General features: G+C 41.3%; 1 protein-coding gene across 2 annotated transcripts in view; it reads right to left on the bottom strand.

The window, feature by feature from the left end:
- IGF1R (insulin like growth factor 1 receptor) overlaps positions 1-20,826 on the bottom strand; it is a 171,777-nt gene that overhangs the window by 133,952 nt on the left and 16,999 nt on the right. For both annotated transcript variants that reach the window (XM_053988224.1, XM_053988225.1), the window contains exon 2: positions 7,083-7,628. In XM_053988224.1, the coding sequence (XP_053844199.1) occupies positions 7,083-7,628 (546 nt within the window). The remainder of the gene's footprint in view (positions 1-7,082; positions 7,629-20,826) is intronic.

Raw genomic sequence — 20,826 nt, forward strand, 5'->3', positions numbered from 1 at the left:
CCAGATTGAGCCTACGTTTCCCCTTCCTTCAGTCAATGTCAGATTTAATTGCAGATCAGCCATCACAGAAGACGTATTTCTATACATTCCATGAAAATGGGACAATTGGACAGGTGGAGGACAGATCACTTTAGGGTCCCCCACCAAGATAAGAAGACTGCAGCTCAAGTTCACCCCTTGTCTAACATCTATACAAGCATTACCTGCCAAAAATGAAATCCCTAGGAAAACTCACAACCCACTCCAAGCTGGACTCATTGCATGGATAAGAGCCACAGAGATCTGCAGAAAATGCTAAGCCAGGCTGAGTTTGCCTTGTCCCTGTGACATCTGCAAGAACAGAGCAAAACCACAGCTTTCTTTTAGTTTTACACTTGACATTTCCCTGACATTTTCCCTATAACACTGCTAGCTGTTCCCAGCTCCCAGTTGTTTTGCAAATTCATCATAAAATTAAAGCCTTACATTACATCTAATTAGCTATCCAATACAATTGTCTATTCTATTAACAAACATTTGTCTAATATATATCAATGGGGCCTGGAAATCCACGTTAAGCACATTAATGAAAGATCTGGTTCAAGTTTAGATTTGTATTTAATTGCATAGATTTAACATGGCACTGCTGCACAGGAAAGTAAACCAAAAAATTCTCTAAACGGCATCACTTTCAGTCTGCTCCAGGATGAAAACAAATCATTAAGAACAGCAAAGTGCTGCAAGCAAAACCAAAAGCATTTTGTTTCCAACCCTAGCTAGCACCAGATTATCAAGTTTCTGAAACATCACTAATACACAGTATCTCTAAAAGTAAATTTAGGATGTGACTGAAGTTTTAAAGCACTTCCTTTTATTTTTCTTATTTTAAGTTCAAAATAAATAAACATTATCTTAGAAATCCTCACTGGATGTGACTGCAGCCATCATTTCCCTCTCCCCCTCTGCTCCACAGCCTCAGGCCCCTTGGGCTGCAGAGTCATTCCCTTCTCCCATGAGCTTCCACATAACCTGAGGTTAGACCAGGACTTCTTTTCAAGCACTCCCCGTTATAAGGTTGTCAGGCACACAGTGTGCAACCTGGTGATGCTTTTGTATCCTCCTGTAAGGCAGAACTGGCACTCTTTTCTTCCCCAGCCTTTATCACACAGCATCAGAGAAACTCAGCTGAGGAATGAACACACACACACACAGCCCAGAAAAGCAAGGAATTACTATTTCCTATCAGTGACCTCCCAACTGCACTTCTACAGGGCTTTTTTTCTGACACTGAAACAGCTTCTTGGCACAAGACAATTCAAGTAAATCCATTAGAATGGTCTCTAATAAAACAGAGTTTGTATTACTCAGAGTAACTGGGCACATACATTTAATCACTCCACCACCTATAAGGAATTGTAGTGCCACTGAAATCATGGCCTCATTTATTGTCTCATTCCACAACACATGGATTACTCCTTCCCATCATCTCAAACAACACAAAGAAAAATAAATTTCTCCAATAGCATGGATGGACACTAAAATGCAGCTCCACATCACCTGGTGACCATAAACACACCTCTGGACTGACAAACATAAAGCAAGTTGAAGCAAGTGTAAAATGTGATGTCTTCAGAAGATGAATGCGTGTGTGTAAATGTGAGTAGAAAAGACACAGGGTATTTTCAAAAACTTCAAACTTTTTGCATTCTTTATTCCAAAATGTGGGGGAAAGTTCTAAATCTTTTCAAAGTATTTTTAAAAGTTAGTTGCTTTCTCTTTTTTTTTTTTTTTGGAACATGTAGCAAAGCACTGGACTGAGCTCACTGCATCATCTTTTCATACTGGAAAATGAAACTCCCAAATTTAAAGACCTCACAAAGCAAACAGTCCTCTACAAATCTCTGTGCCAAAAGAAACTAGGAAGCCACGATGAGTACTTAACATTATCACATAGTTTTAGGTGGCTAGTGCAGGCTGCAAGATTCTTCCCAGGTTATGCCATTTTATAATAGAACAAAGGAAAATGGCAAGTATACATTTGTTTAATTTTAGCCCTTTTCTCAGAATATAAACCACTGCTACAGTAATTAACTGCAGATTGGCCTAAACTGCTCTGCGGCCATTCCAGCTTACTAATTAAATATGCTCTCACAGCCATAATAAAAATTCTGGGAAACCTCTGGCTGGAGAGCAAACTTCTCAGGAGGGGAGCAAAAGTCAGCAAAAAAACTTCATTTAGAAGGAAAACATTAACAATTTTTTTTAACGTACTCCAGATTTTTCTAACTCAGTGACACCAACTGTGCCTTTTACAATTATTATCTTTTTTTTGTCTGTTTATTCCTTTCAGAAGACGTTTCTTTGCTGGAGAGTTTGCATACCAACCAAATACAATCAACAAAAAACCTGTCCATTTAAAAATATGGTCAGGTTTATATGACACCTAATTTTTTTTAAACCAACAAAAGTAGGATTAGTGTTACACAGACCAACACCTAACATTTTACCACATCTAATTTGCTTGCTGAAAGAGTAAAACTTAAAAGCATGTTGTCCTCTGCTGACATATATAATATCTACTATATTTCAGTGTTTAAAGGGGAAAAAAATTGCAGCAGCAAACAGAAAAAAAAAAAAGCATGCACACATAATTTTAAGCAAAATAAGAATAATTTGATTCATCATCTCTGCCTCCCAACTTCTTCCCCTCTCTTGCTGCCTACACAGTTCATGTATTTTCACTATTTCTAAAGGACAGAGGAATACAGTGAATACTCCTCCAAGAGGGAAAGACAGGGAGAGAAAAGGGGGTGGGGGGAAAGTGCAGCACATGTTTTGCAGCACTACTCTGCTGAATCAACAGGGAGCAGATTCCCAGCTGGTGCACACTGTAAGCACTGCACAAGTCAATGGAGCCATGTCAAACGACACCACTCAACTGCATTATCTTCTGAGCTCCGTGTAAACAAACAGGAGCAGATTCCGAATATTTGTGAGAATACATCATGTTACTGTCTCCATATGTTTAAACATTTTAGTAGAAGGCACATATGGACCACTCTTCCCACTCACTGTCATTCTCTCCCTCCTGCTCCTCATACACCGCATCTTCTCGGGCCATTGTCAAACTTATTCAAAAATGAATAAGGATACATTTTCATTAAAAACATTTTGTGCTTAGCTGCCATCTGCTTCATCGGCCTCCAAATCCTCACATGCCTTTTCCATGGTCCTCAGTTTCACACATTGAGAAGCTCAAAGTTTTTTCCTGTTGTATTGTGCAGTGAGGTCTACATAAGCTATTGTTTCACATCAAATTCATCTCTTGAACCAAGTGCCTAATGCTTACAGCCCTCATCCACGCCCTCTCTACAATGCCAGCTTACACATCCTTTTTTTAATTCCTAAACTCTAATCTTAAAGCTCCCACACACACTCCAGATACTCCCTGTCACTGTTTTTATGGGAAGCACAGCTATTCCACCCCCTTTGGGAAATACAGGAGCTCTAATCTGCTCTCTCTCACAAGGGGGGGACCCAGACAGTGCTCTCATCCTGACCCACAGAAGCAGCAGCTGAAGCCAACACCCCTTTCCTGAGAGAGGTAACAGCCTGTCTCCATCATAACCAGACCCATTGTCTTTTTTCTGAGTAGGAAAAGTTTCAGCAAGTATTTGACACTGAGCACCTCCAGCCTAACTGGGGGAAAGAAGAAGAATAATTAAGATAGGGGAAAAGCCCAACAGGGCACCACAGGTCTTATATACAGATCACTGCTATTACTTTTCCAAATAGTTTGCCCAGTTCATTTCTTACAGCCCAAGCAATAGCAAAACTGTCTTAGGAAGCATTAGCTGGACTTGCTTGAAAAAAGAACACAAACGTTACGGTAGACAAGGGATCCTGAACTTCCAGGCAGGCTTTCAAGGGTGTAATTTACATTTGGTTTCTGCAGGCTTGGAAAGGCCTAGTGACTAAGGCAGCAGACCTCAAAAGTTAATCATCAGCAAGAGGAATACAGAAAACAACCAAAGTTTTCTTTACAGCAGACCACTGGACAGGCAGAGCTAGTGTGTCATCAGACACAAGCCTTGCAAGGGGTACAGCAGGAACAGTTTTTCTGGTTCTCACATCAGTTGCTGAGCGAGATGCAGGCAGCTTCCATAAACCTTTCCAGCAGTCACAACTGCCAGAAAAAAAAGAAAATCATAAAAGGCCATAGTCTCATTTGTATGTCTGGACACTCAGTTTTTATCTTTTCCATCTCTACCTGTGCCCCAAAGCACTGATGCAAACAAACAACTTCAGTACTCTCCTTTTATCTTGAGGGGTTCTTCTATGTGGTCTTGCAACCCCAGCGAGGCACAGCTGGCATTTAATACACCAACATAAAAGTAGGTGCAAGTCGGAGAGAAGAGAGCGTGCCAAGCCCAACACAACATGCTGCAGCTCCAAAGAGAGCAAACTCGTACTGCTGCTGCCTTGGGGCACTCGAAGGTAAAGGAATGTACACTACACAGAAACCAGGGCAACCAAACTGGCAGGAGAGCTGCTGACGCTTTACGCTGAGCCTTAAAAATACCCAGAAAAATTTAAAAGTTACAGTTTCTTTGTAGCTTACTCTTTTATAGAAGTGTCCATGGATTATTCTAACTCAGACACAGCATATCCTTCCCTCCCTCCTCCCTCAGCATTGTTCCTGCACAAGTTATATTGAAGGAAGCACAAGCTTCTTCCTTTGTTTGTGAGCAAGAAAAAGAAGGAAAAAAACAACTTCCACTCAATGGCAAAACTAAACAGAAGCCAGGCTACTTAAAGTACCAAGTGTTCCCACACAACATTTACGCACCAACTTCAGATCTTTCAGCGTAAAACCTAAACAAGGACAAGAGAGATTTAATACACACTCCTCCACAGAGCCAGAGCAAAGAAAAATAAAAAGGCACAAAGGAACCCTGAATGACAGAGAGCATTTTCAGCTTGACATTACTGTGACGCACAAGGAGAATGTCAGGGTTAAATTAGATACTGCACCAGAAAAATATTCCCTGGAAAATAACATAGGTGTCGTATCTCGACCCGTAGGAAAACGCCAACTGAACCACTCAGTAACTGAAAGGTCCTTCCTCCTCTTCTTTTTCATGTCTTGTGTGATTTCATACTGCAAGAGTCCTCTCCTGATCAGGAGTTCATTGCCAAAGTGCCCAAGCAATCTAGCAGGGGAGACAAAAAGCTTCCTTTGGAACAACTGCACTTTTGTACCTCCTTTGTTTTTCTTCAGAGCAGGAGTACTTTGGGGTTGTTTTCTTTTTACATGAATGGCCTGCAAATTTAAAGTCATCTTCCTTCAAGTCCGTGGCTTAACACAACAAACAGATTAGAACAGGTCCAAATTTCTCACTCTGCTTATTGATTAGAACTTGATAATTTCTTTATATGCTGTACATCCTAAAATACTCTAAACCGAATTGTTTTTGCACACAGTAATGCTCTTAACGAGCCTTTCAAGGCTCTTTTCCAATACTTGCTTTCTTCTTCACAATCTCCCATGAAAGGAGATGAAAGCATATATGGAAAAAAACCCTATTACCTACACCCCTGCCTTCAAAGTCCTGCTATCACAGTCTAACTATGACCTCATTTTACTTAAACAAATTTTTTCTCATGTGTATTTGGGATCCAAATTATTTTAACAGTCCCTCAGATGCCAAAAAAGTTTTTTTTTGCACATTACTTTTGTCTACTCCAAATAGGCAAAGCACACAACAGAAAGTAAGTAAGTCATTATATCTCATTAAATACACTCTCGTTACATCCACTCAAACCACCGAGGGCAATGAGGTGGCACAGGAGTCACCTTGGTCACCCTCTGTAGACAACAGAGTTACACTCTGTTAATGAAGACATAAATTTGGGCTGCAGGACTCATAGAAACACTCCCCTCACCCTGGGCAAAGCACAAAGTCTCCCAGTAACAGGCTGAGGGGGTTTCTTTGCTTTGTTTAAAAAAGGAACTTTATTTCCTGTAAGTATTGATAAAAGCACATACTCCAAATGCCTTTTTGCAGAGGTATTTTTGGCATGTGTTGACTGAAACTGCCCCACGAGCTACTTTAATTGCAGTTCTAATTGAACAGGAGGACTCCACAAGCAACTGACAAGCCACTTTAGAAAAACACAACATGCCAGATGAAGGTAACCCGAATGTAGTCCTGATTTCTCTCACACTGTGGTGTTTCCTGTCATTATGGCAGCTTTGGTCAAGACTGCAAGTGGAATTTAGGAACTGTTCCTCCCAGTGACGACTGTTGGTAATTAAGCCCTACTGATACTGCAGGGCTCAGCTTTCGTAAAGTTACAGGATGAACTCAAAAAGCCATGTAATCATGTTACCTGAGTAAATTATGTGTTTGTTTACTCTATTTTTAAAAAGTGAGAAGAGATCAGGTTTTGTTTTTGCTAATACTTGCTATCAGAAAGACATAAACCTGCCAGATAAGAACAAAACAGGCAAGGGTAACTTCACTGGAAGTCAAGATATTCATGGACTCTCTGACACTACAGACTGCACTGTGAAAATTAATGTCAGTAAACAAGTCCTTACGTACAGGATTTACCATTACAGGAATGTCTGGAGGTGCACGCCAAGAGAAGCAAAAAACAAAGTCCAGTTAGCAGCTTCAGCACGCACGGCAACAGCTCTGGCACACACGGAATGTCACTTCAGCAGGACGAGATGGCACTCGATGGCCACCTCCTGCCAAAGTCCTCAAAGCAGGTAGAGCTGCCTCTAGCTTTACTACAATGGCATTGGTTCCATACTTACACTTTCCACCTTTTCCATGAGGAAGTAACTCAGGGAGTTTGCTGGGGCTTGTTTTACAGTTGCTGATTTGTTGTTTTCTCTTTTTATTTTTAATTTATGTGAGTCAAACCTTTACTGATTGGGGAAGAATCTATTTGTGTGGCAACCGGGTAACTCATGTAAACTGTACACAACTTTCTAGTTGTTTCAGTTGCTGAAGAGCTTAAAATAAACCTACAAAACCAAACATTTACTTCCAAAAGAGGTAACAAAAACAGGATATCTCCCCAGATCTTACTTTTCTGGCAGTGGTTGGTGGTCCAGCAGCGGTAGTTGTACTCATTGTTAATAGATGTCTTCTCACACAATGGCTTCTCTTCCATCGTGCCTGGACACAGGTCCCCACATTCCTTTGGAGGTTTATTCCCAACGATGTAGTTATTGGACACTGCATCTAGGATGAGAGACCAGTCCACTGTGGAGAGGTAACAGAGGTCAGAGTTCTTCTCGATCCGGATGGCCCCGCGGGTGATGTTCCTCAAGTTGTGAAGCCCAATCTCTTTAAGATTTGTCATTTCAAAGATAACCAAGGCATAGTTATAGAAGAGGTTCCTGCCACGAATGACTGTGAGGTTGGGGAAGAGATCACTGAGGCTTTCCAAGCCTGCCACACGGAACAGCAGCAAGTAGTCAGTGATGACAGTGAGCTTTGGGAAGCGGAAGTTGCGGTAATCCTCTGCTTTGGAGATGAGCAGGATCTGCAGGAAACCCTCAATCACCGTACAGTTCTCCAGGCGCTTCAGCTCATGGATATCATTGCGAATGTCGACATTTGGCCCGCAAACTGAAATGGAAAAGGAGGAAGGAAAGTTAATAAATAAGGCATTCCTAAACCTTTTGAAACTGGAACGCAAGAAGGATATTCTGATGGCCATAAGATTTTTAACTTTGAATTAGGTTGCAGTGTTAAAATAGAAAATGAGTGCTTGATTTACACCTACATGGAACCCTCACTTCATTTAACCCATCACACTAAGCACTCCCAGGAGCACCATGGGGATGGCAGCTCTCCTATACTCTGCAGCACACAGAGAAACGCTGGGTTATTACTGCTGATGACAAGAGCTGCATTACACTGAGGAATACAGAGATAAACCAAATGCATTTGCACACCCTGCTTCAAATTATTTCATGAATGTGTGCCCAGAGCAGGGCATGAGCCACATCACTTCAAACCAGTCAGGTAAACCAGAAAGTGATCCAGTGGTCATTACGTTACTATTTCACTCCCCACCCTGCTTAAGACACATGCACACAAAGAGGGCATTTCCCAGAAAATTACTACTTTGGCCTCAAATCACTCTTTCTTTCCAGGGTCACACGCCAAACAAGCCCTAATTCTTGGAATGCTAGTCTTGCAGTAGGTCAGCAACAACACTAAATCCACGGAAAGCTGGTCAGCACTTCCTGCTCTGTGACTGGGAAGAAAACAAAGTGCTTGGACTTACAGCACTGAATTTCTGTTTGCATGTTCCAGTAAACAAGTTTCACTAATTTTGGCACCAAGATATAAAAAAGTCTCTTGAGTTCTAAGAAACACAGGATAAATTTATTTACAAGAACATGGAACATCACAGTGAAGAATCTTTCCTTGAAAACAGCAGATTGAACTCAATGAACTCTGAAGAAAACAATGACCAAAAGGATTATTCCCTAATAAATCTATTTATTAAGTTTTTCCATATTAGAGACACATCACAATAACAACATTAAAGGCACTGGAAGACATGTGTGTTAATAATGTAATATTTAGACACATACAATCCACTTGGATGTAAAACAAAGAACTACAGAGTGTAGAGAGCTGTTGTTCTTCAAAACCCTCAGAGCTGGTCTTCTTTGGAAAACACGGAAAAAAGATTCCCCATTAGAGATACTAAACTGCTTGTAAGCAAACAAAGCAAAATGCCTATTTATTTAAGCAACCCAAAACTCAAATAAACACCAAGCAATTCAATTTTGTGGAAAGGTTCTCTTTTAATGCATGCTAGGCTTAATTATTTTAAAAACCTCTTTTCCTCAGAGAAGAGAAAGGTCTAAACAAGCACTGGAGCCAAAAAACTTAAATTCTAACCCAGACAAATTGTCCAGAGATTCAGAAATTGCACTGACAATAGAAAGCAGTCCTTCCATCCCACAACACTTATCTAAGGCTAATAACTTAAGCTAACAAAAGATCCAGAGCATGAGCATGTTAAAACCACAGCAACTCTAATACCCAACAAGGACTTAAAGACTTCTAAGTCTTTAAAAGACTAAAGGACTTTCTGGTTAGAGGGATAGCATAAAAAAAATAAAATAGGGCAAAATCTTTGTTAGGAAACAGATGTTTCTACACAAACTATTACCTAATCTTCCTTCTGTAAAGATTCAAGCTGAAAGCAAAGGCTATTAAATGTGACTTGCTGCACTGAAGTAGCTATGTGCAAGAAAGTTAATTCCCTAGACCTTCAAAAAAAAAAAAAAAAAACAAAAAAAAAAAACAAAACAAAAAAAAAAAAAAAACCACCAAGACTAATGTACCACCAGGAACGCTTGCATGAAATCCCCATTTTTGTACATACTGATTTCAGAAAAATTGGACTCTACTGCTGGAATATGTGTCGAGGCTTGAACTTCAGGAAAACATTAAAAAGGGTGAATGGGTTGGCACTATCAGAAGCCAGATAGAAGAGGGAGAACATTAAAGAACTCCAAGGTAGTAGATGTGGCAAGAGATGCACTGGTTAGTGCAGAAGAAATGAGGAGTTCTCCCCTGAACCTGTAGGAAAAACAGCCTCGAGCCTTATTAAATTCCTTTAATGAGCTGGTACCCACGTCTTGCTTTCAACTTCAGAAATCATGTTCTAAAGCCACAAACCCTCCATCCACCCGAAGGACTGTGCCCTCTGCCCAAAGGGTATTTACACTCTGACAGTGGGCTTCTCTTGTTTTGAAAAGCCAAGTTAAACACATACAGTGTCCCCCATTAAACCCTTTTGGCTTCCATCTCTGCCTGCTGGCAGGCCAAGGTGAACAGTATGGCTCCTGCTATGGCAAAGCAAAAGTAGCAGAATTTATTCTCCTGCCATAAAAGTTTAGAAAGCCTAACTGCTCCAAGCCCTTTATTTTGTTAAAAGAAATAAAATTTGCACTTGTGCTGACATTTTGCAGGCAAGGTTCCAGAGTGATGGGTCTAAAAACAGCTGAGTTACAATACCCTAAAGAACAATTTGTAAGAGAAATGGCAGCAACCGTTAACTAAAGCATTATATATCTGTTCACGTCTCTGTTTGAGGCTGGGCTTTCAAAGTCATATTGCTTTTAGCTTTATGTTTGTTTCAGCTCAAAAGTTACTTAATTTTAGATATTTAATGCTTTTATAAATCAATGAAATTTCTAGAGCTCTGTGGCAAAAGTATCTGCTCGCTTGCCTTAGTTATGAAACATCATCCGCTCAGTATGGAAAAGGATGGAGTCCAGAGGGGTCCCACATTAGAAATTGATCACAGATGAGTGAGTGGCTGCTGACATTGCTGATTTAAGAACTTATTAGTTCATCTAGTGAGTTATGTTTTGCAGAACTTTACACATATAATGAGAACTGCAGAGACACAAATGTGAAACAGGACAAGCATTGTGGGCCATCCCGACACTTGGAAAAATCAGCTCCCATTAAAGAAGATATCGTCTAAAAGAAATTTCTTTTACGTTCACATTGTTCACCAGAGTTAATTATACCACAATTCATCATCTTTTTCTCACGTTTTTCTCTCTGCCCTGAAAAGGATTATATGAAAAACAAATTAATCAGAGCTCAAAGTCAACTCCAATTTCCATCTGGCTGTGCTGTGTTTTCTTTGGATGCCATTTGAGAGAAAGCATATATGGACTCTCAATATAAACTGGTCTGTCAGACACAGTGAAGTGCACAGAAAATGCTTTTAGAGCATTGATACTCCGTTTAACAGTTTTGGATATTCCAGTTTAGAGAACTTTTTTAATATGAATAGGATAACTTGCCTTTGTTTTATATTTAATTCAGAACTGGAAATTAACTATTATGTATTTATTTTGCTCACTAACAGAACATAAAAACGCAACAGCTGTTTATTACCCTGCCCCGCTAGTTCTGGGTAGATTATAAACACCCAGGATAATTACCAATAGTCAGATTCATGCTGTTTTCATTCAGCTGCCTACAGATCTCCAAGCCTTTCCTTAGACTGCCTATCATTTATCAGACTCGGCCTAAAACAAGAACCTGATTCAGAGTCAGAAATTTGTTCTTTAAAGAGAAATGTATTTATTTCTTTAAAAGGTAACTCCCCAATATGGTAAAATACTGAAGTGAAGCAACGCAGTCTGTGCCTAGACAAACACAAATGCCTCCCTGGAAACAGCTCTTTAGTAAAGGAGTCCCGAGCTCTACTTGGTATCCAACAAGAAGCCCTGTTGTGCTCTTTTTTTTTTTGGGAGCATCCCATGAGCATATAAACTTCCAAAGGCAATAGAAATACCCACTCCACACCCCAGTCATCCAGACGATCTGCAGCCCATTCCTAGTCAGAGGACAGATCCAAGCCTGCTCATGTAACTGAGATGGGGTCAATGAACTACCAGGAAAAGTGATTGCACGTAACAGGTTCATACGACGAGAGTAATTAACGCTCCTTGATCTGGCAGAGCCTCCTGGCAAGTCTCTGTGTAAGTGGTGCCCTGGCTAGGAGCAGAGCTGGGGCTGTGAACACACACACAGCACCACTGCTGAGGACAGGCTGGGCAGGCTCCAAACAAGCTGTGTCACAGAGTGTAGTGATCCAGCAGATTCCTCTCGACCTTAACTATGAATTGCCAAAACTCACTTGGATCATTAAAACCCTTTTGACATGCAGAGCTGCCTTGTCACCTTGAGAAACACCTGCTATCTCATCACCATCTATTTACAAACAGCCATTTACTCCACACAGCAGCTCTTCACTCTTTTCCTATATCCACCAGTTACTTCAGGTCACTGGTGACTCCTGAAAGGACTTTCAGTGTTTTGAAGGAACCCTTCTCTTCTTTCTGCAAAATCTCATGCTAGCACAGACAAAGCAGCAGAGAGCTTTCTCTTCAATATTCACCCGACACTACAACTTCTGCTTGCTACACCAGATCCCAGCTGGACATAAATTCATCACAGCTAATTCACTATCAATACCAAGGTGTTCGTGGGCAGCATTGACAGCTCACACGTTCACTGGTTTTCATAAGGATTCATTTCCTACAAGAAGCAATTTCATCATGGTTACATCATAGTTACAAATTTTGTATTCCTCCAGGTTGCTCCATTTAGAAGTTCTAAAGAAACACAACTATGTAAATTTTTCTTGGAAAAAAAACACACTCCTTGACATTTTAAGCCTTGCCTTTGACCCTTGGCCTTTTTTGGATGACATTAGAAGGCTGTACTGCACTGCACGGTCTCAATATCTTCTCAACTAGCCAGAAGTTAAAGATGGAGTAACCACCACTATCCAGCTCTCTCAACATCAAAAGGTCTCAGACAAAACAGCACCAAGGCAGCTCTGAGTCAATCCAGCACATCCCTTTCACAATCCTAAGGCCTTTTCAACACAAGTCTACCCCAGCTGGGTCAGGTTTTCCCTAGCAACAGAGACTCGTTCAGCCTGAGCAGTCCTTTACATCTCTGAAATGAGAACGAGAATGAGGATAGACAGCCTGCCATGAGCATCTCACCAGCAACCTCGATATCAGCTCACACTCACCTTTTTTCTGATTTCTGATTTCCCTTTGTTTTCCCCCTCCTGAATTCGCTCCTGTGAGAACTGTTTCCTTTACTTCACAGTAGAGATGCAAAGTTAATCTTAAATGAGGATACCTTCAGTGTTTCCATTTTACAAAGAGCATCCCTTGACACTGGTTGCTGAAAACAAGCACTGAAGGTACAGAAATTGTTTTAATTCCATATTGTTTTCCTGACCAGGGTTTGTAACACCCATTCTGAGGGCCAAGTCTGTGATCCACAAGGTTCCAAAGGGTTCTTTTTTAAGGGAGGGCAGGAGGTTGCTCAACTTCTCATCTACCCCGAAATTCTGCACAGCTGGTAACAAGCACAGTGTGTCACCATCAGTGCTGGATGAATTCCCACACAAAGAAAGAACTACAAGGCTTAATACAAGAACACAATTGTGGCTGGTTCTACTTTTAGAGAGTAGCTTGCTCACACCACCACAGCTCACTTTGCCAATAATGGCTTTTCTGAGCACACTCCACTCCAAGAAGAGGTTGGCTTTCCCAGACAGCTACTGCTGCTCTCTGGTCAGCACAGAGCTGATGTTACTGAGTGCAGAACATTGCTCTCTCCCAAACTGCTCTAATGAAAGAGGCCTGACCACATCACCCCGCAGTAATGTCAGCTCAGGGCTGTGGGTCTTTCTGGGAGATCAGCACATCTTCTGAACAGTGTTGTTATTTATTCCCAGCAGAGCCACTTCCTTTTCATCATGTGTTTTTTAGTTTTAATCTATGGCAGGTCCTTATAAAGAAAGAGTCCAAAACAGCTACTGAATGTGGCTGTGGTCCAGCAGCCCTCATCCCAGATTCCCAGCATGCAGCACATCCCTTTTCAGGCAAGCATCTCCAGAGTTCCCATCCCTCTCTCACAACAACAAAACATGTTTATTGCACTGAGTGGATTTAGATCTGCATAATGTACCACGGGTTGCATATTGACATGTTTACTATCTACTGGATCAACTCAATGGAGGGCTTGTCTGGCACACTGGAAAAAAAAATTAGGGCTCCAAAAAGTTCCTTGAAGACACTAAAAGGTTGAATGATGTTAGGAAAAAGAAACTGAACTTAGGATAAAGCAAATCATCAGGTTTATAAGGAGCCTCTATCCTACATGACTGCCACTGCTCAGAAGAGAAGCAGAAAGACACATGAGTGAAAGCAGAAGGAATAGTCAGAAAATGAGATGCCCATACAGACTAGAAACAGGGGAAAGTATAACTTGACCTTAATATCGCTCTTCATTCTTATTCCCACAAATTATGCATGTTTTAAGGAAGCCATCAGGACTATCATATAGCCCTAAAAAAAAAACCTTTTAAGTGTTATTCAGTCATCACTGACCAGAGAGTCACTGCAGCCCATGGCCTGGGCCTAAGCCTTCTTTGTTCCTGTAGTTTCAATGAAATGGAAGGCAAAGCTAGAAAGTATGAGAAGGAGCAGCTTAGCAACCACAATTTCCCTTCGAGCCCGTGAAAAGTTTCAGTACAGTTGCACCATTTGCAGACGTAAGGGAAAAAAAAATTACTACTGAAGTCTCAGGATTCTTTAATTGCATACTCTGCAAAGAAGAAATTAAATGTGGAGTTCACAGAAATCAGTGGTTGGAGAGATTGCTTATGACACTTTACATTAACACAGGATTCCACCACCCACTGAGCTCTTGGTTTTGCCTCCGTAGTGACACTATGAATGAGATATATATTTTAGTGTCTTTAATGTACTTACACAACCTCCCACAAAATTTCTGTACTCTCTAAGCTCACCTATCCTGTATGTGTCACATCAATCACTAGATCTCTTCCCAGGGAAGCCAGCTTCTGTGTTACCTCTTGGGATGTCAGAACCAGTAACAAGGAGGGAACTAAATCTACATCACGATTCAAGCTGCTTCCCTACCCACTGAACTATTTCTCTTCACCGAATATGTGACATAAACCTCTTTACATTTACCAAGATTTTATGAAGCTACATCTCTCAAGGTGGGGAGGGGATAGATAAAAGGCACCCCATGACCCAGAAAACATCAATAATTTTAGAGTTTGTTAAGCAAGACCATAACTGAATTTCAACTCCTATATTTCCAGCACTAGCACAACGCTGCCACCTTTGGCTTTCAAAACATGAAAGGGAACACTCAAACCCAAACAAAACCCCACTGTTTCTATTTGAATATAAGTCCTGAGAACATTCTTCATAATATATCTAAGGCCAAGAAGGAGGGCTTGGGTTGGTTTTTTTTTTTTTTTTCATTTAATTACAAGTTAGGCTTTGGAGGACAAAGCCAGACCACTATGATCTTAAGAACACTCACGGGACTCGAGATTACATTGCAATGTAGCTTGTAATTTATGAGAAACATAGTCTATTATCATTAATTTACCTCATGCTACTCATCACTCCTATCAACCTTTTACAGAATTATTTTCACCCAGACTTGGAAGGAAAAAGTGGTGCCACAAGAGGCCAATCATATTTGGTGCAAATTCTTTAAAAGGCAACTAGATTCCCCTTCTCCACACACATTCTCCTTGTCTCCCACAGCCCTTAGAAAAATACACACATCCTACTTTAATCTTCTCTTCTGCCACTCTACTAACTATATATTCCAAATCCAAGGGCCACTGTGTTACCACGCTGACCAGAACAAAACATTCACAGAAATAACACACAAAAGGGCGACAACCCACATCACAAACTCAAACTGTCTCTGCCTTTTTGCTCTTACAATTTTCAGCTGTCATTGGCTAAAGATATCTCTGGCACTGTTGCTTTCCATGAACTTCCTCCAACTTCCCCATAAGTTTACACAAATAAAACTTCAGAATAAATCACATTTTTGTCCCTCATCTCACTTGGGGTCTCTCTGCCAACGTTTTACTTTGAATATCAACAGGAACAGCAGCTTAGCAAAAATGGAGCCAACAAAATGAACTGAATCCCTTTAATAACACTGATTGATGCCTTCTCTACACAGCTCACCAGAGCAAGGAGGTCTAGAATTAGCCCAGCTCACGTGAAAGCATCCTCATGACAAGTCATCCCCAAATTAATCCTCTCTGACCAAGGCTGCTCCGATACACCACATCCCTCAGGGGTTCCTGTGAAGCCACATCCATTACCTCCTGCTGCTGAAATAGCACATCAGCAGCTCGGCTGGCACGGATTCCTGCTCATCCTCATGGGTGCACAGGGCAGGAATGGAGGGAGGGTAACATCCAGCCCAGAACCCCCAGCTACCAAAGCCAGGAAAAGAAGCAGCAAACTTTTAACCCTGATCTGTAGTGCCCAGGTTATGGGTAATGCCTGTAAAAGTTTCTGCTAACTCGAAGATGAACCTCACCAGCAAATTTCTCACCCATTAACACCCTGTAGGTGTCAAACACGGAAAGCCATTGTTTGAACCCTACCGTGGCTGGAGCTGAACACTCTAACCCCTGGCAAGCTGCTCCTGTGTTTTTAGAGGCAAGGAAAAGCTGTTGGAAGCACCAGCTGAATGCAGCTCCAGGATAATTCCCTGCAACACTGCAGAGTCACAGCCTGGTCGAGTTTGTGAGAAAATTGTCAAACAAACAAACAAACAAACAAACAAAACAAAAAAAAAAAAAAAAAAAAAAAAAACACCAAAGACTGCAGAAGAAAGCAGGTAATGCCTAAATCGCTAAAGATGAGCCCCCTCCTCACAGGAGACAGACTTCAAACCTCTGCACTTTTTCTTATCCCACACTCTAACTTCCCTGACAGCACCACAAAATGAGCACGTGCCATTCTACACAAAATATGTAACATACAAGTGAGTAGGTGGCACATTATGATCAATGAGAGTAAAACATTTTTAATGGTGCTAATAATGTTTAAACCCAATGCCAGCAGCTTCAGTCTAATGCCTGCTAAAGCTAAAATGGAAGACTGAAATTACAAGCTGTTTATAACACTGAATTTATGTTTCACAATCTGTGATGACAATAGAGCTTAGCAAAAATTGTCTCTCCTGGGGACTGTTCTTTCCACCTTTAAAAAAAAATAGTTGCGCAGATGATTTTATTTATTTGTTTTTAAAACAGTTGTCTGCACATCCAAGTGACTCAGCAACTGGCTGACAGAAACCTATGGGATATACACTTAGGTAGCTGGGATAAGCAGCCAAATTCTTCCAGAATGAAAATTCATCATGTGGCTGGGCTCAGCAACTCACATTTAGGAAGACTTTACCCTGCTCTTAGCTGCCTGTCGGGTTGCCACCCTGCAGTAATCTAGGAAAGCTGTCACTCTTTAAAAGCTTTTGAGGAATTTTTTTAGTATTATTATTTTCCAAAAATGGCTGCCTAATCAGGCCAGATCATTCAGGCTTCATTAGAAGCCAACTGACAAAACAATATCATAACATACAATTGCATCCATAATGGTCAGCAAAGGACTTAATAGTGACTCATAGATCCACAGAAAAATTACAAGTCTGATGCAATTACTCTTAACAATATGCAACACAGAGCCCTACTATGCTGTGCTAACCAGCTCTTAAGCAATCAAACACAGAAATCCCACATTCTCTGGCCTTCCACAGCAATGTTTCTGTTTTAACAAACTAAACTAAGACTTCCATTAGTCCCTTATTTCCAACAAAATAGAAATTAACATGGTGCTAAAAACCCCAATGATCTAACTGAACAGAAGAAAAAGTTAATGCTATCAAACTTCATTTAACAGAACAGGGAGCTCTCCCACCCCTCCCTTCACATGGCAGCTACACAGCTCAAAAATCACATAGGTCATGCTGTAACCTGCTTTCTCAAGGCAGTTAAAATATGACCAACTTGCAATCCCCAAAAAGGGCTTTAAAGGTATTAAATTACATATATGCAGGTGCTGTGGGGCTTTCCAGCAATGAGCTAACTAGGTTGAAAAAAGAAGCTTCCTCTCCAAATACAAGGTAAAACACGTGGGCTGGCACCAGAGACAAGGTAACGTAGTTCAGGCCTTATCAACCAAAAACACTTGTACCAGAACACAATTTAAGGCAAATGTAAACCAAAGCAGCTATACCAAGAGGAGTTCCTACATGAATTCACTTTTCTGGTGAATTGGATGCTTCTGACTCACTTTTAGTATCACAAACCCAGCCCAAGCAAGGGAAGTGTCCTTTGTTCCACAAAGGCAGCATTAACACGGTATTTATTGTCTCAGAGGCATCACAGCACAATAACCATGGAAAAACAGAACCAAACACCTCTGTGATACCACTCAAGGAGAGTCCCTCCTCAAACAAAACATCCTTAATGCACACAGGTGAGAAGCTACCAGATAAACAAGGTTAAGCATGGGGAACCAGAGCTCTTTAGGCACAGTCAGCCACTGAACTCCAGGAGTTTCATTTCTCTGAAAATACAAGAAAAGCTTGAGTATAGGATTTTCAACGTATCTACGAAGATGTTCTCATCAGCAATTGATTGAACCTTACTGTAAAACCGTAAAAATAAAAAATAAAATAACCTAAATATATATAACTTGTTAAAAAAAGAAGAGCCAACAGTGGTTTACTTCCAGCTGCTTCCCACACTTAAATTCAAGGTGACATTTCAGCCCATACTGTTTTACATTTACATACTGCCCAAGACATTGGATTTCCAACCTCATATACACTTTTTAGACACTGCCTAGATGCACTGTGGGTGATGCACGATGCTGCAATTCTGGTGAGCAGAACAGTTCAGGTATTTAACCAGCCAGGCTCTGCTAAGTTCTATTGCTTGGCAACTGCAATTCCTGTCACCATATCCACTTTCATCAGAAGAGCACTGGAATGGCAGAGCAAGCAGGAGAATTACTATTCACCCTCTGGCAGGTGCTTCTGGAGAGCCTGGGGTGCAACAGGTTACCCTGATGCATTTCTAACAAATTCCCTCGTGAGAAAGCAGTGGGTCCAAGAGGGTGAGACAAATAAATCCATGGCACCCTTCATTCAGCAGTTCCTCATCAGGGATTACCAACTCCACCCCCCTTCTCAGCCAAAACTGGGGGGAAGAGTGTTGCAAGAAGGGTGTTGCAAGACTTTGGGGGGAAGAGGATGCAGGAAGTTAAAGGAGATGGGACTAGGACAAACCAAGGAGCAATATCAAACCTGCATGCTGCTCTAGGCACTCCCAACTTGAGGAACCTCCCCTCACTGGGATCTGCAGCAGTACACATTTATTCCAGAAGGTAAATCAAGGCAAGACCAAGATGGAGTGCTCAGTCTTCATCACTGTTTTTACCCTTTACCTCATATACACACCCCTCTCCTACCTAAAGGCACAGATGAGCCTGACTGTAGCCAGCTCCCTGGTACTATTTCACTATTTGTTCTGGTCATGAAGAAGATAATGTAAGAAATTAGAAGAAATTTGAGCCAGAAAAGATGGATAACAGTAAGGAGAGAAGAACAACTGAGTGAAAGTTTTGCTTTGTTTTTGTGGTGGATATCTACAGAGGTATGTACACAAAATGAGATTTTAACTCGGGCACACATCTTTTAAGTCATCTTTAAAATGAGCTTGCTGCATTCACCATGAAAAAATGGATCTAAACATGCTTTTCTAGGTTTAAGCTGAACTGATTCTTGAAACGCACCAGTTTTGGAAAGATCTCTATTTCAAAATATCTCATCCTCTCAAAAAGCAATTTTCATCTTAGGCAGGGGGGGACATGACACACTAGAAGTTTTCAGACTCAAATTTTCTTAACTGCAATAGAACTTAACTGCCATGACCTGGTTGATGGAATTAAAATATCCTCCCTGGAGGAACTATGGAGTGAGCAACTGCTGTCAAAAGGTGGTTTAGCACCAGAACACCTGGAACCTCAGCCTGTGAGCATGTGTGTTTCTTTGGCCAAGTATTAACAAATGTGCACTGCTTAATATTTAAATTATTATAGAAAATATATTTGTAATTAACCAGTGATAAGAAATCTTTCCTTAGAGAACTTTGATTAAAAATTAAACAGTGAACTTTATCCACTGCAAGAGATGAAAGGAGGAACTAGACAAAGGGAAGCAAGAGAAACCACATGAACCCTGTAATACACTCCTAAATATATAAACCTAAGTGACATATTCTTTAGTTTCATTGCATTCAGAAACCTTTTTATCATGGTAACAATTCAGACATTTTGCATTCTGCAAGATAGACAAAAAAATATTCGCTGATCTCAACAGCTGCCATCTCTCAAACAGAGGGACCACCCAAAAAAATAATTCTGAACATCTCCTGATGAGAAGGAAACTGCCACACAGGCAGAAGCTGCTTACAAGACTTTAGAATTAGGCTACATGACTGCATCAAAGCAAACCTCTCTCTGGACCCAGAATACATTCAAGTAAGTTTTGGTGAGACTGTTTCCTTCGGACACAAGGAAGGTTTCTCTCCAAGCTCTGAAATCCCACAACTAATTATAGCACCCCACATCCTTCCCCACCATCATCAACAGCAAAACCAGCTGCCAATCTGGGAGGTAGAAGAAGAATCTAATCTCCACTGTGCCACTACAGCCACCCCAAAAAAGGCATTCTTCTGCCCGTAGTTATGATTTGCCTGCCCAAACAACATGAAGTCCCATCAGCCAAAGAGCTCCTGCCAACACAAGCTGTGCTGCCGGGGCGGGTGTTCGGTGGCACAACCGCGATGGGTAACAGCGCCACATCCACGTCCAAACACAAAGCTTTAAACCAAGCCAGAGAAAGAAAAACATGAAGTAAAACGAGGGGGAAAAGCACAGGTAAAAAGGATCTGGACAAGAACACCCTCCTTCCAGCTGCCAGGTTGAAGGTGAACTGGTGCGGGAGCAGAGGTGACGGACAGCCCTCGCCTCGCCTCACCCGTCTGACAGCTCCGCCGGCCTCGCTCCGCTGTTGTGAAAGAAAACCACGGTATTTGTGCAAGGCTAGTTGGTTCCACATTAAGAAAACACATCTGAGCCGACAGTGCTTTGCTTTACCACATGCCAGCTTCATTCAGCTTCAGAGTCAGAAACCAGGACTCGGTCTCTTCATTGCCTCCACAGTTAAGCAGCAATTTAGGACACAGACACAGTCCTGAACTCGGAACCACCCCCGATCTGTGAAAGGGCCACACTGCCTTTAACAGAAAACTTCCTAGTCCACTTTAGAAAACATGAGTGCCCAAAGAAGGAGGTCCCTAAGTGACAGGAATGACAGTGTTGGGTAACAC

This window comes from Vidua macroura, chromosome 12 (genome assembly GCF_024509145.1).
Source record: "Vidua macroura isolate BioBank_ID:100142 chromosome 12, ASM2450914v1, whole genome shotgun sequence".
NCBI lineage: Eukaryota > Metazoa > Chordata > Aves > Passeriformes > Viduidae > Vidua > Vidua macroura.